Raw genomic sequence first — 12,837 nt, 5'->3', positions numbered from 1 at the left:
GGTAAGCGATCTTGACATGTCTTTTAATTGAACAACGCTTTTTAAAAATCAAAAACTATTACTTATGAAAGCAGAAGAATATAAATGATCGTATTAGATTCATAATTGTTACATATTTGCCGTAACTTATTTTTAAAATGTATTTTTCAATTAAAAGACACATCAAGATTGTTTACCTTATTTCTAATGCTAAAAAAGATGAACTATAGTTACATGTAGTGCCTCTGCCTAAAAGAGGCAAAATTCTATTCTATCGAATCCGAACCTTACTCCCCCACATGAAGGTTCACTGCGTAACAGGGCAGGAGTCTAACAGCACATTGTGTAGCGCCTCCATGTCTTTCCACTTGCGCTTCTGGCCGCCGATGCTGACGTCGTCTATGCAGCCCTTGAAGTTTTGAGCGTCCACGCCGTCTGTGGAGCCCTCTGCAATGAGGAAAGTATCGGAAGTGAGTCAGCTATCATTGTGTTTTTGGGGCATTCCACGAGACTGTCGCTTACATAACGCAATTCTTCTAATACTTCTGGAAATGCTGAGTAAGCGATATTGGGTCAGGTAATATTTCATGATTTTGCTAACAAATTGGCAGTATATTCTCGAGATTCACGTATTTTATTGAGGTAGCTGCCATACAAGGCAAAAGCGTTATGTAAGCGACAGTCTCGTGGAATGCCCCTTTAAGGGGTTTACATATACTTTTTGTTACTTTGCTGCTAAAGCCGCTGTATTCCACCTGTCCAATTTCTTTCCAATGTGTATTTTGTCTCACATTTTCTTAACGAGAGAGTGAGATGGAATGACATTGACAGACGGAATACCACCTTAAGAGGACGCGTGGACGGGTGATCCAATAAATTATTTGCGTGTAGGTACCTATTATATCTTTTAATTATTATGTTGTTCGTGGCTCGTGGCGATATTGTTAAACTGATTTGTGCAGAATTTGGGGCAGCATCAAAATACTGGTACCGATAAATTATTTTAAAATGTTCAGTTTTAGAGCAGTTTACGGAATCGATAGCAAAAAATTGAGTCTTAAACAATATTTTAGTGGTCACAAACTGAGAGTAAAAAATCTCATCGTAACAAAAGCACCTCTACACCTACGGGTGTCGCGTTTAGTAAATGGTCAAATAAAGCCCAACGATACAGGGGTCTTAAAACGTTCAGCCAAAATTTTTAAACTGTATTTTACACAATAGTGATATAATTAACCACACAAGCCTTCTTGAGCTTACTGTGGGACTTAGTCAATCTGTGTAAGAATGTCCTATAATATTTATTTATTTATTTAATTAAGCTTTTCAATCTCGTACCTCACTTAGGCAACTCAGCAAACACGGTACTCGACTGATAATCTCTATTACCTGGCAACCCCCCCACATAGAGCGGGGCGGCCGGCGCGCTCTCCTCGTCGACGAGCGTGGCGTCGCCGTCGCGTATCTCGGGGCCGGCGTCGAGCGCCAGCGCCACGTGCGCGCGCGCCACGCGCACCAGCACGGAGTGCCAGCGCCCGTCGCACAGCGCCCGGTTGCCCGGCCCGCGGGCCGACGCGAGGGACGTGGTCGAGCCCGAGCGGGTTAGGATTACCTGTTCAAAACAATTTTTTTTAAAACGTTATAAAGAGTATAAGGTAAGTACCCCTATTAACGACCCCATTAAAATTGGCATTAATTACCGCGGTATGTACAAAATAGCGTTTAATAAGAAAGCTCATTAACTTTCTTTGAATCTAAGAAAACAGAAATAAAGCCTTATCTTTTGACTGTCGAATCAGTATAACATTACTACGAAAACATCACACAAACAAATCGAAAAACGTAAACTAGCGTATCAAGAGCGCAAGATTTGGTTGCTCCATACTAACACGCAACACCTCAAGTAAGTAAACGCGTATTCTATTTAGTGATTAGCATAATAATGGTAAATATTATGGAAAGACTAAGACTTGAGATTGATTCTTAGTTATTATTTTTATAATTCCCAAATACTTTATTTGCGATATTTGCTCGCCAATAGGGAAAAAAAATAGGAAATTAAAAACCTCGGTGTTAGGTTCCATTTTCTTTGTGTGACACCTAATTTCGAGTTATACCTCGGTAGTAACGGAAACGGTATTTTAGATTCGAGCGATCTTATATTCATATATAAATGCACATTTTCTTGACTTTTGATGTTATTGAATTATTTAACCACCTATAAAACTAAAGAGCTATTAACGTGGTATGAAATCTATGCAAGGACTCTTAATTTTGATTACAATTTTAGACACCTTCTCAGACGTTTTCTTAGAAACCCTTATGTGAGAAACTCGTTCAAGTATTGATATAAAAACAGAAGTATGGTTATAAAGTTTATTTTAACCATTGTTTTGTAATATTTGGAATCATCCATATTGATCGTATTAATAAAATACAAGATAACTATTTATTTTGATTAGTCGTAAATGAGTTTTAAAATTATTTGAATTGAACCGTTTAACGATGGTCAGAAAAGACATCACTCGGTAATAAGCTGTATGAGAACCTAATACAGACCCACCCAAAACTTTCATGGCTTCGAAATTAATAGGTTCTTAAAATACCTAATACTTTTGATACTCTTTTGTATACCAGGTACATATACATATATAAAGGTACAATATATAAAGGTTCTTAAAATTCAAGGGCCGAAGACAGGCCAAGGATTTTCAGACCTAATGTTGTACCGTTGCACACAATATTTTTTATAAGTCAGCAAACATAAAATGATATATAAAGTCAAAGTAAATATTGGTTTTTAGATCTTTGCCTAGAAAATAGATTTTTTTTAATACAACTCTTGGCTATTGTGATATTTCTGATCATATAGACAAAGGATACGGCCCCCTACGCACCGCGCTTCAAATGTAGCTGGTTTAGATATCACTGGCAGTCATTTAATCGACAAATAGAAGTGTTGGAGTAGAAAAATATATTTTATGTTACCTATATATAAAATAGACACACAACACAAACATACAACATTACATTACACAGATCTTGTATATGTATTGTGTAGAATATAATTGTGATAGCTTGAACGTTTTGGCGCAATTTGCCCTCCACGTCCGGTTGAAATAATAAAGTACCTATTTATTTAACGTAGATAGGTAATAAATTAAACCAGAATTTCGACAGCATCACACTTGCTCGTAAAGGGTACCACGATGTTTTAGCGTTAAAGGATCCAACTATTTCTAATATAAATTCAATAATTAAATAAGTCTTATAATATGAAAAGCGTAGGTATTGAATATACTATATTTTATCCATTATTGTCAAATAAATAATATTTATCATAATTATGGAACTAAAAATGCAACGAGTTATCTACCCTCGTAAAAAGGAACCCACATCCGCGGTATTTGGGTAACAGTGGTCCATTACCTCGGTAATAGGCGATTTCGACATTTTGGTTTTGATAATTATTTTTTCCTTTATAATTTTCTAAAACGAGGCCAGAAATTAAAATAATATAAACTTTAATTAACAAACTAACATAAAAAAATATGTCTTGGTCCATACACCGCCGGTTTATGCTTAATTTTTGGCTCTTTTTGGGAAACTTGCTTAACCCCCTCGTTAATAGGGGTACTTACCTTAGTTCTATGAAGAAAAATTCTGAAATTATGGACAATAAGTATAAATAATATGATGATAAAAACACTAAACCGAACGATTCTTAAACTTTCATACGATACACAAAACTAGGAAAAAAATATTTAAGTAATTTGGTAGAGTCTGTTCGAAAAAAGAAGATTCGTAGAATGCATTGGGCCCCATACATTCCACGACTCTTCTCTCTTTCCGCACAAACTCTAAGAATCACTTGTTAGTGTCATACTTACAATTAATCATAAAAGAATCATTCTTACCTACTGTCTGTATTAATACCATAAAAATTAATAAAAACTTAGGTACGTAGTACATAGTACGTAGGTACGTACTATCCCATAAGTTGAGTGTGGTGCAACCAGCACTCAATTCTTGCTAACTCAGTTAGTCGTTTGCTATTTGAGTGTGCAAACAAAATCGACGCTAACCGCGAACGTCTGTACAGGCTGCTCAAATCCCATGGACGCCACGACGCACGTACCACTAGGCGCTCGCCACTGAGTTCATAGAGGTTTACACTTACAGCGCCATCTTTTAACTCGAGCACCAAGTTAGTGGCAGCAAGCAGTAGCCCTGACGGCTCAGCGCTACGGAATCGTAACCGCATCTCAGCCGCCTCCGCGCCGCTCTCGCCCGGCCGCCACGCGCTTGACCATAACGCATACGCATCACCTGAAATGTCAAAATAAGTTTTTAAAGATGTTTCTACAGAGTAAGCTTTGAATAAGTTTTCCGGATTGAACTAACTGTAAAGAAAAAAACCTATAGTTCGTTTTTTTAGCATTAGAAAGAACTTGCAAGAAGGTAAGCGATCTTGACATGTCTTTTAATTGAAAAACGCTTTTTAAAAATCAAAAACTATTACTTATGAAAGCAGAAGAATATAAATAATCGTATTAGATTCATAATTGTTACATATTTGCCGTAACTTATTTTTAAAATGTGTTTTTCAATTAAAAGACACGTCAAGATTGTTTACCTAATTTTTAATGCTAAAAAAAACGAAGTATACTCATGACAAGGCAGTATGGCTTAGAGCTCACGTACAAGACTGGGTATAACTTAGTGTACCTATAACTGTCCAAGATACTACTTAAATCGGGACATTTCAATGGCTAATGGTTGAGATATCTCCAAAGTAAACGCCACATCCTATGATTCTCAGCATGATGCTGTCACACAAACACAACACAAATCTCTGTTTTGACATTTTGCTGGGACAATCAGTTAGCCGCGACCACGACCAGTGAAACCTGTGTCGAAACGTCGGTAAATAAAGGTAATTGAATATAATTCGCGTTAGACCCGTCTATAATGTGAGTTAATATGATGCTGTCACTTTGATTTTTATTACCATCCCTGAAGTCATAAGCACAGTTAAGTAGAAATATGCTCTTTGGTGCGCTATACAACTTAAATACTTACCTAAATATGTCAGGAACTGCCTAAAAGGAGAAGGTTTTTAACCTTTTGGACGCCAATGACCGATATATCCGCACCGCAGGTTCAACGCCAAAGACCGATTAATCGGTCACAGACCATAGAGCAACATAGACCTACGTGCATATACATAAAGTTCAATTTCAGTTTTGACACTTCGGTGACGTGGCGTCCGAGTGACAGCTTTTGGTTTTGACACGGCGTCGAAAAAGTTAACAGACCGAATAGAATAGTGGCTGATGGTGGAATTACCTCCGAAGTAAGCGCCTCGTTCGACGTTTGGAAAGCACTGTCCTACCCTGTGGTGCGCGGCCGCGTTCCTCACTAGGTCTTCAGCCCGATCGTTGACTACCACACGACGGATGCAGCCGAGGAATCCGCCTACTCGGAGAATCTGTGGAGAATTTATAATTGTAAGGTAAAAAAACACATTAAATTGAACTGAACTATTTCTCACCATATATACAGGTTGTTACTGACCCCCGATTTTAGGTTTGGTCCCATAGTAAAAGTAGCTCAATTTAGCGAGTAAAATCAAGCCCTGGAATTAAAGCCCCATGGTCAGACACATACTGTATAGGTCACCATATAAGTTTGCAATAGAAAAATATAAAACAAAGAGGTGGCCTATCACATATACCTACCTACTTTTTAAAAAGAAAGTAATTGTTTTCCAGCTAATCATTGTCTATGGAAATATAGTTTTTAAAAAGAATAATGTGATACGCCACCTCTTTGTTTTATATTTGTCAATTCCAAAACTTATCTAGTGACCTATGTATTATTTGGTTGCTTACAGAGTTGGGTATGTTGTTGAGCGGTTGCGGTAAGCCGCCCACGTAGAGCCGCGGCGCGCGGGCGGCGGGCGGCGCGTGCGCCGCGCTGGCCGCGCCGCCACTCGACAGGACGAGGCGGTTGCGCGAGATGCGGACTGTCACCTGCCAATGGAAAATTACAACTGTATTAAGGGCCCGCCCACATCTAGCGTCTTTCGAGCGTCAGCGTCTGTTGGCGTCTGGTCAGCGCTATGGAAAATGACGTCACTGCGCAGTTGCGTCGACGTTGTGTCGAGCAGCGGCCATGGAGTTGTAGACGCCGACGCTCGAAATACGCTAGATGTGGGGCCCTTAGTCATTACCAGTTCGCCGGAAGATATCAGCCTGTCAGTTAAACGCAAAATTTGACAGCTCCGAACAACTGACAGGCTGATATAGTCCGGCGAATTGGTAATCTGTGGGCCCCTTTAGAGCGTCGTTGTCTTGTCAGCTCCCGCGTCAGGGCAAGAACGCTGTGCAGGCGCTGACAAGACGCTGGCAAGACGTTCAAAAGACGTTAGAGACGTCGCGTCGTCACTGGACGCTGGTGGACGCTGGGGAGACGCTGGCGCTTGATAAACGCTGCTGACGTTGAGGTCAGCTCAACGCTCAACAACAAAGCATAATAAGTTGCGTCGCCGTTGCGCAGGCGCTGACAAGACGACGACGCTCGAAAGACGCTAGTGTGGTGGCCCTAAGTACCTATAGGAACCATGTGCATTCGAGGGTATACGACATACGGTATGGTAGTCTCAATCGGAAATGAAAAGCATTTTAAACATGATGTAACCGGAAAAAAATTTATTAGGGGTAAAGCTCTGGTTTCCTAGGATAGCGGTGCCGTCATATAGCGGCCGTCTCCATACAAAATAGGTACTACTCATCCTTATTTAGCCGTATTATTTTGTACGGCTGCTATATGACGGCACCGCTATCCTAGGAAAACCGAGTTTAAGAAGGACAATGTATATGGTCATAGTGCGTCAAAATATTTTATGAAATGGGGCATCTTACATTGACTGTAAAAGTCCATGAAAAGGGTGGAGAGGAGAATGTTTTGAAGTACATTGATGTATCGTGAGCCTTGTAAAAACTACAATGATTAAGTACCTCACGCCATTCTCCATCTGACACCGAGGCGGCGAGAGAGAGCTCCTTCCGTCGGCGCCCGCGCACGTAGAGCCGCAACTTGCCTTCGCGCACCAGTAGAGCCATGTAGTGCTTTGGTTTCGTTTTCGTACCCTGGACATAAAGACTTTAGTTATGAAATTTGTGGTTATAACCGGTTAGACTTATATAATAAAAAAAACCCGGCCAAGCGCGAGTCGGACTCGCGCACGAAGGGTACCGTACCATTACGAAAAAAACGGCAAAATAGTCGCGATTGTTGTATGGGAGCCACTTAAACATTTATTTTATTCTTCTTTAGTATCTGTTGTTATATAGTGACAACAGATATACATCATCTGTGAAAATTTCAACGGCCTAGCTATCACGGTTCATGATAAACAGCCTGGTGACAGGCAGACAGACAGACAGACGGACAGCGGAGTCTTAGTAGGGTACCGTTTTTACCCCTTGGGTGCGGAACCCAAGGGGTAAAAACCAAATGAAAATGTTACTTACCGGAGCTAAGAGTAGAAGACCGTCAGGAGCGAACGTCCGGAAGCTAAGCGACAACGAGAGCTCTTTAACACGAGGTGGTAGTCGCAGCGTCGCATGGCTGCCGGGCGAGTCGCCAAACTTTACTGCCCCGACTTCTACTGTGTAGGATGCCGTCTGTAACAACAAGTAATTGGTTAAGGTTGCGTATAAATAAAGAGTTAGACATCGGTTACTTTTTTATTGGTGTCTCGCACGCTCTTTTATTAAAATTGCAATTAGGTACAGGCCAAATTATATTATTATATGCCCAGTGAAAGTTCCTGTTTAATATTTTAGTTGCCCGGTTAATAATAAGCCTAAATTCTACTCTTTTTTTGCCAAGCTGTAGAGTCGTTAATCTATACTAAGATTCAGCTTTTACTGCGAGGTAGTTATCCTAATTTGTGGTTTACCACTCAATGGTATTATATTCTTGAGACTCTTTGAGTAAACTAGCTCAGTTCAAATATTTACCTCCTTATTCATAAACGTTTACTAAAGTTGACAAGCCGATAATAATCGGTAGTCCCTTTCCGACGTATGGGTTTGATGGAAAGGGACAACCGATTATTATCGGCTTGTTAACTTTAGTAAAAGTTTATGAATAAGAGGGTTACACTAAAGTCTATTTCAATAGAATTTGCTAACTATGTAAACAAACCGCCATATTGAAATTGTCTCTGAATGATGAATTTACTAGTGATGGGCAAGACTCCTACTTACTACTTTACTAATGTCAAACCATATCGAATAATAAAATACCAAAAGTAAAAAACAAGTAATTACTTATTTTTAATTTGTTTAATCATGATCTGAAGACAATAAATTAGTACTTAAGAATGATGTATTGATGTATTTTATAATCGAGGCGGTAGACTTAGAAAGGAGAGAAATATACTTTATACCTTGGTGCAGTCGTTGTTCCTGGCGGGCGGCGGGTGCGGCGCGCGCGGCGGCGCGCGGCGGCCGGCGCGCGGCGCGCGGCGCCCGAGCCGCGCCGAGCTCCAGTTCACCGCCGTCTCGAACCCGACCACACTGGAAACGAAACTCTACATTTACTCAGCTGAGGGTGGTATTCTACCTGCCCGATTTCTTTATCCAGTGTCAGTGCAACTCACTCTCTCATTAAAGCAAAATGTGAGACGCAATACACATTGGATTGGATTGAATACACAAGAAATTCGATAGATGGAATACGATCCAGATGTTTGCTCGGACGTGGTCAACTGAACATTGGCTAATTCACTTTTCGTGCTTTTATATTCTTTCACTTCAAATTCAAAATCAGATCGGCAACTCTACTATTGTACCCCTTAAGCCTTTATAAGGCAAAGGGAACATATTTCCCACCTGATTTCGAACTTTATTTCCAAGTGATAGGGTTCAATTTTGCACAATTCCTGACACCCTAATGCCTTATAAAGAGTTAAAGACCGACTCGTCTTGCAACGGCATGCCTTCGATGGACAAACTTTCATTGAACAGTGTCACTGTATAACCCAAAGCGTATTCTTAACTTACTTGGAATCCACTATCAGATCAGCTACAGTCCCGCTAAAGCCTTTATACATTGGACCGTCTTGCGCCGCTGGCATGCCTCCGATGAACAAGCCCTTGTTGCGAGCTGGCAACGCGTTGCCAGCTAGCGTCCCTGTTGCCAGGCGGTCTTCGTCTACCCATAACTCCAGCTGAAATAATTTACATTTGTCACAACTGATTGAGAGACAACATTTATAGATATTTGACTGTTTAAATGTACCTACAGATGTAGCGTATAGTTGTTTTCCATCATATTTTCTCGGAAACGTTCGTATTTGTGATGCTACTTCAGTCAACCTCAGTTCTTTTTGTACCGAGACTGACTGAAATAGCAAAACACGTTCGTACGTTTCCGTGTAATAAATATGATGGAAAATATTAATTATGTCTGTACAAGGTCTTACGATGTTTCGAGACGCGTATTTTATACTCGTTAAGCTTCAGGATACCATTTTAAAAGTTTTAAGTAGCATCATTGGCCAATACCAATAGGTCCTCGCTATTTGTCAAGCACGCGGGGTCCTAGTCTGGCGAATGCCGTAAAATATGTTTAAATATATTTATGTACTTGTCGGATACCGACGGTCCTAAAGGCGGTGGGCGCGTGGGGGCAGCACCTAGATGTATTACTTCACAGCTAAACCAATACCTACCATTGCTACCAGTGCATGAAATAAACATTCGGACTCGTTAACCATACTAGTGCCTACTATATTTCAGTACTAAATAATAAAAAGAACTAATTTCTTTATGGATGTTAACGGATTACTTTCAAAATAAAAAGATCACATGAAACCGTTAAAATCTTTATTCAAGTCAAACTATGCCGGCTACAACCCTAGACATCTGACCTAAGAAGATTTAGATATGGGACCGGCAACAAACTCAGAGGGACAAATATTTTCAAAACAAGTTAAAACAACACATAACACATCCTTTCTTTATTTCACAAAAGTAAGCTTCTAATGAAACATAAGAAATCAAAATAACACTTGAAATAAAACACTTTGCTAAATGGTTAAAGAACGCTAGATTCTATAAGCTATCAGAATAATCCTTCAGGTATAAGCCTTCAGGAACGTAGCGAGTTAGGCACGAGGTTGGCTAACGAGTACGTCCGATCTCTAGCGCGGTCCGATCAAGAAGAACTACCAGCGGCGGAGCCACCCTGCTCCCGCTTCGAGTCAAGTTGGCAAACCTGCACGACCAGTCTACCAACATACCGACAAAAATGCCACTCGTGCCTACGCTCACTCGAGAGAAACCTCTCGACGTTCCAAAGCCTTCTACCTGTCATCTTAGTTCAACAACACGCCAATAGATGGCGTTACTCTACGCAACTTTATTTCAACAATTCGCCAATAGACGGCGTTACTCTCTACACAACTTTATTTATTTTGTTACAACCAAATAATACGTAGCTCAACATTGCTAATCGATCTAAAATAATGAACTATAACGCTGCAATACGTCTTTCTGGTGTCAGGCTCCGACATACTTATGTTTTCTCGTAATCGAAGTAAAATGCAGAGTGTATAACTCTAGCATGCCTCAGATAAGGATTGTTTTTGTTCTTTGCTCTTGTTGTACAGCTGCCATCAGATATCAGAGCGGCCAAGGTGCTTAAAATATCTGAACACGCAACTCTAACGCATTGGCAATATAGGCGAGCTCAGATATTTATGAACACTTTGGTCGCTCCGATATATATGATGGCAACAGTATAATCTACAATTGTCTACCTGTTTATGAGCCCTCACGATTCTGACGGAGTGTCTGTTATCGTCGTCGAAGCGCGTTCCGTTCGTGCGCAGTCGCAGCTCTGCCTTGCCCGCCGCCGCGGTCAGCTCCAACTCACCTAAAACCAGGAGCCAAATACTAGTAACAAACAAATAGTAAATGTAAATAGAGTTCCTATAATTTACTTTCTGTATCTACTATAATTTCTATGTTAATGTCATAGCTGTTGGATCTCCAAATTAATAATAAAAAAAATAGTTGGCTGGGCTGCTTCAGATTCGTGCGAGATGATATATCGCTGTGTGCTACCTTTTTTTAGGGTTCCCTACCCAAAGGGTAAAAACGGGACCCTATTACTAGACTCCACTATCCGACTATCTGTCTGTCAGTCTGTCTGTCATCAGGCTGTATCTCATACACCGTGATAGCTAGGCAGTTGAAATATTCACAATTAATGATGTATTTCTGTTGCCGCTATAACAACAAATACTAAAAACAGAATGACGAGATTTTTTTGCGTAATGGTACGGAACCCTTCGTGCGCGAGTACGATTCGCACTTGGTTGGAGTGGTGCTTTAAGAAGATACCCGGCGGGCCACTTGAAGACTTTATTATTATTGTGTTGTTGTGGGCCTTTGAGTGTCTGTCTCATCGACTAGCATTGATCTATTGTGACGGCCCTTTAAAGTTCATTACTAATGCCCGTTGCATCCAGAAAGTTCCATTGGGCCGTAATGTTTTGTACCTCATAGGGTTGCACTATGTGTCGCCCTAGGTAGGTACTTCTTTTTGACATTAGTGGTTGAAGACTTACCGTCTACAAGCACCAGCCTGAGGTAATGCTTGTCGTCGCCATCTTCGTCGTCGACCTCGTTCTCGCTGAGCGTGGACGGAGCCCTGTACAGCAGCAGCCCGTCGCCGCGGGACCGGAACGTGAGCCCTAGGGCTGCTTTGCGGCGGAGGATGGGGGACGGCAGCTCTACATAGCCGGTGCCTTCTAGTGTCGCTGTTCGAAGAGTCTGAAAAAGAAATCAAAGTTGTTAGGCTGAGTTCCGTTTTTGGAAAAAAGTCGCCAATAGCCTGTTGCGTACGTACGCGTCAGGAAATTATGCAGGGGGCGCGCCCCTCAGCCAAAGGACGTTGTATATAGGACAGAGAGTATCATAGCCTATACTTATAAAAGTCGAGCTATTCGTCAAGGCAGAGACTTTTTCGGTCTATATTTCCAACACATATTTCAGAACACATCTCTACGTTTTACTGGGGTCCATTTGTTTCACATAAAGTTTTAAGTCTTAATGTATTGTTTGTCATATTATCATTAGTCCTAAAACTGAAACCGTTAATTTTCCGGAAATGAAATGAAATGAAATGAATCCGTCCTAAAACTGAAACCGTATTTTTTTCCGGATTTTCGTAAGGTTATCCTATAGAAAGGTTAGGTTACGTTAAGTTTGTTTTATAGCAACCCTGAAAAGTGACGCGTTTCTGGGGGCCGATTTTTGAATTTCGATCGCGCGATTTCGTCACTCGAAAATCGGTGGAAATCGGCGAAATGCTAATTTTTGAAAAACGAGCGATCGAATATTGGAATCTAGTGGTATTGACCACTCGATTTCAATTCTATTAGTAGAATTTAAACGCCTAGTAGTGGAGATATCATTTAACAAAATACACGAAATCGAGTGGTCGAATTTCAAAAATCGCCCCCCTGAACCATATAGGTAAATTATGACTAACAAAAATGTGGACAAACAATACATTATGACGTAAAACTTTTTGACAAATAATAGAGACCCGCACTTACTCTATCCATACACCTCGCTTCCCCTTGTCGGCGTATCCAGCACATCATATCCCTCCCTATCCACGGACACCGCCTTTAAGCATCCTAGCAGCGGCAGCGTGGGGGCCGCCTAGTCGTGGGGCGCGCCCCCTAGTTAGTAGAACGTTGTATATAGGACAGAGAGTATCATAACTACTCACCCTGTCCATGCATCTAGCTTCCACACCGTTCCTCGT

General features: G+C 40.9%; 1 protein-coding gene across 1 annotated transcript in view; it reads right to left on the bottom strand.

The window, feature by feature from the left end:
• Positions 1–286: 286 nt before the first annotated feature.
• The window catches only part of LOC134663381 (laminin subunit alpha-2-like), a 150,190-nt gene continuing 137,639 nt past the window's right edge, over positions 287–12,837 (bottom strand). Inside the window, exons 47-57 of the mRNA XM_063519744.1 lie at positions 11,630–11,834; positions 10,817–10,932; positions 9,057–9,223; positions 8,549–8,570; positions 7,518–7,670; positions 7,002–7,133; positions 5,874–6,014; positions 5,329–5,470; positions 4,118–4,308; positions 1,369–1,591; positions 287–426 (exon numbers count right to left, since the gene is read on the bottom strand). Coding sequence (XP_063375814.1) covers positions 287–426; positions 1,369–1,591; positions 4,118–4,308; positions 5,329–5,470; positions 5,874–6,014; positions 7,002–7,133; positions 7,518–7,670; positions 8,549–8,570; positions 9,057–9,223; positions 10,817–10,932; positions 11,630–11,834 — 1,632 coding nt within the window. The remainder of the gene's footprint in view (positions 427–1,368; positions 1,592–4,117; positions 4,309–5,328; positions 5,471–5,873; positions 6,015–7,001; positions 7,134–7,517; positions 7,671–8,548; positions 8,571–9,056; positions 9,224–10,816; positions 10,933–11,629; positions 11,835–12,837) is intronic.

This window comes from Cydia fagiglandana, chromosome 4, assembly GCF_963556715.1.
Source record: "Cydia fagiglandana chromosome 4, ilCydFagi1.1, whole genome shotgun sequence".
NCBI classification, from domain to species: Eukaryota; Metazoa; Arthropoda; class Insecta; order Lepidoptera; family Tortricidae; genus Cydia; species Cydia fagiglandana.
The sequence above is the reverse complement of the archived record's forward strand: the minus strand, read 5'-3'. Positions and strand labels throughout refer to the sequence as shown.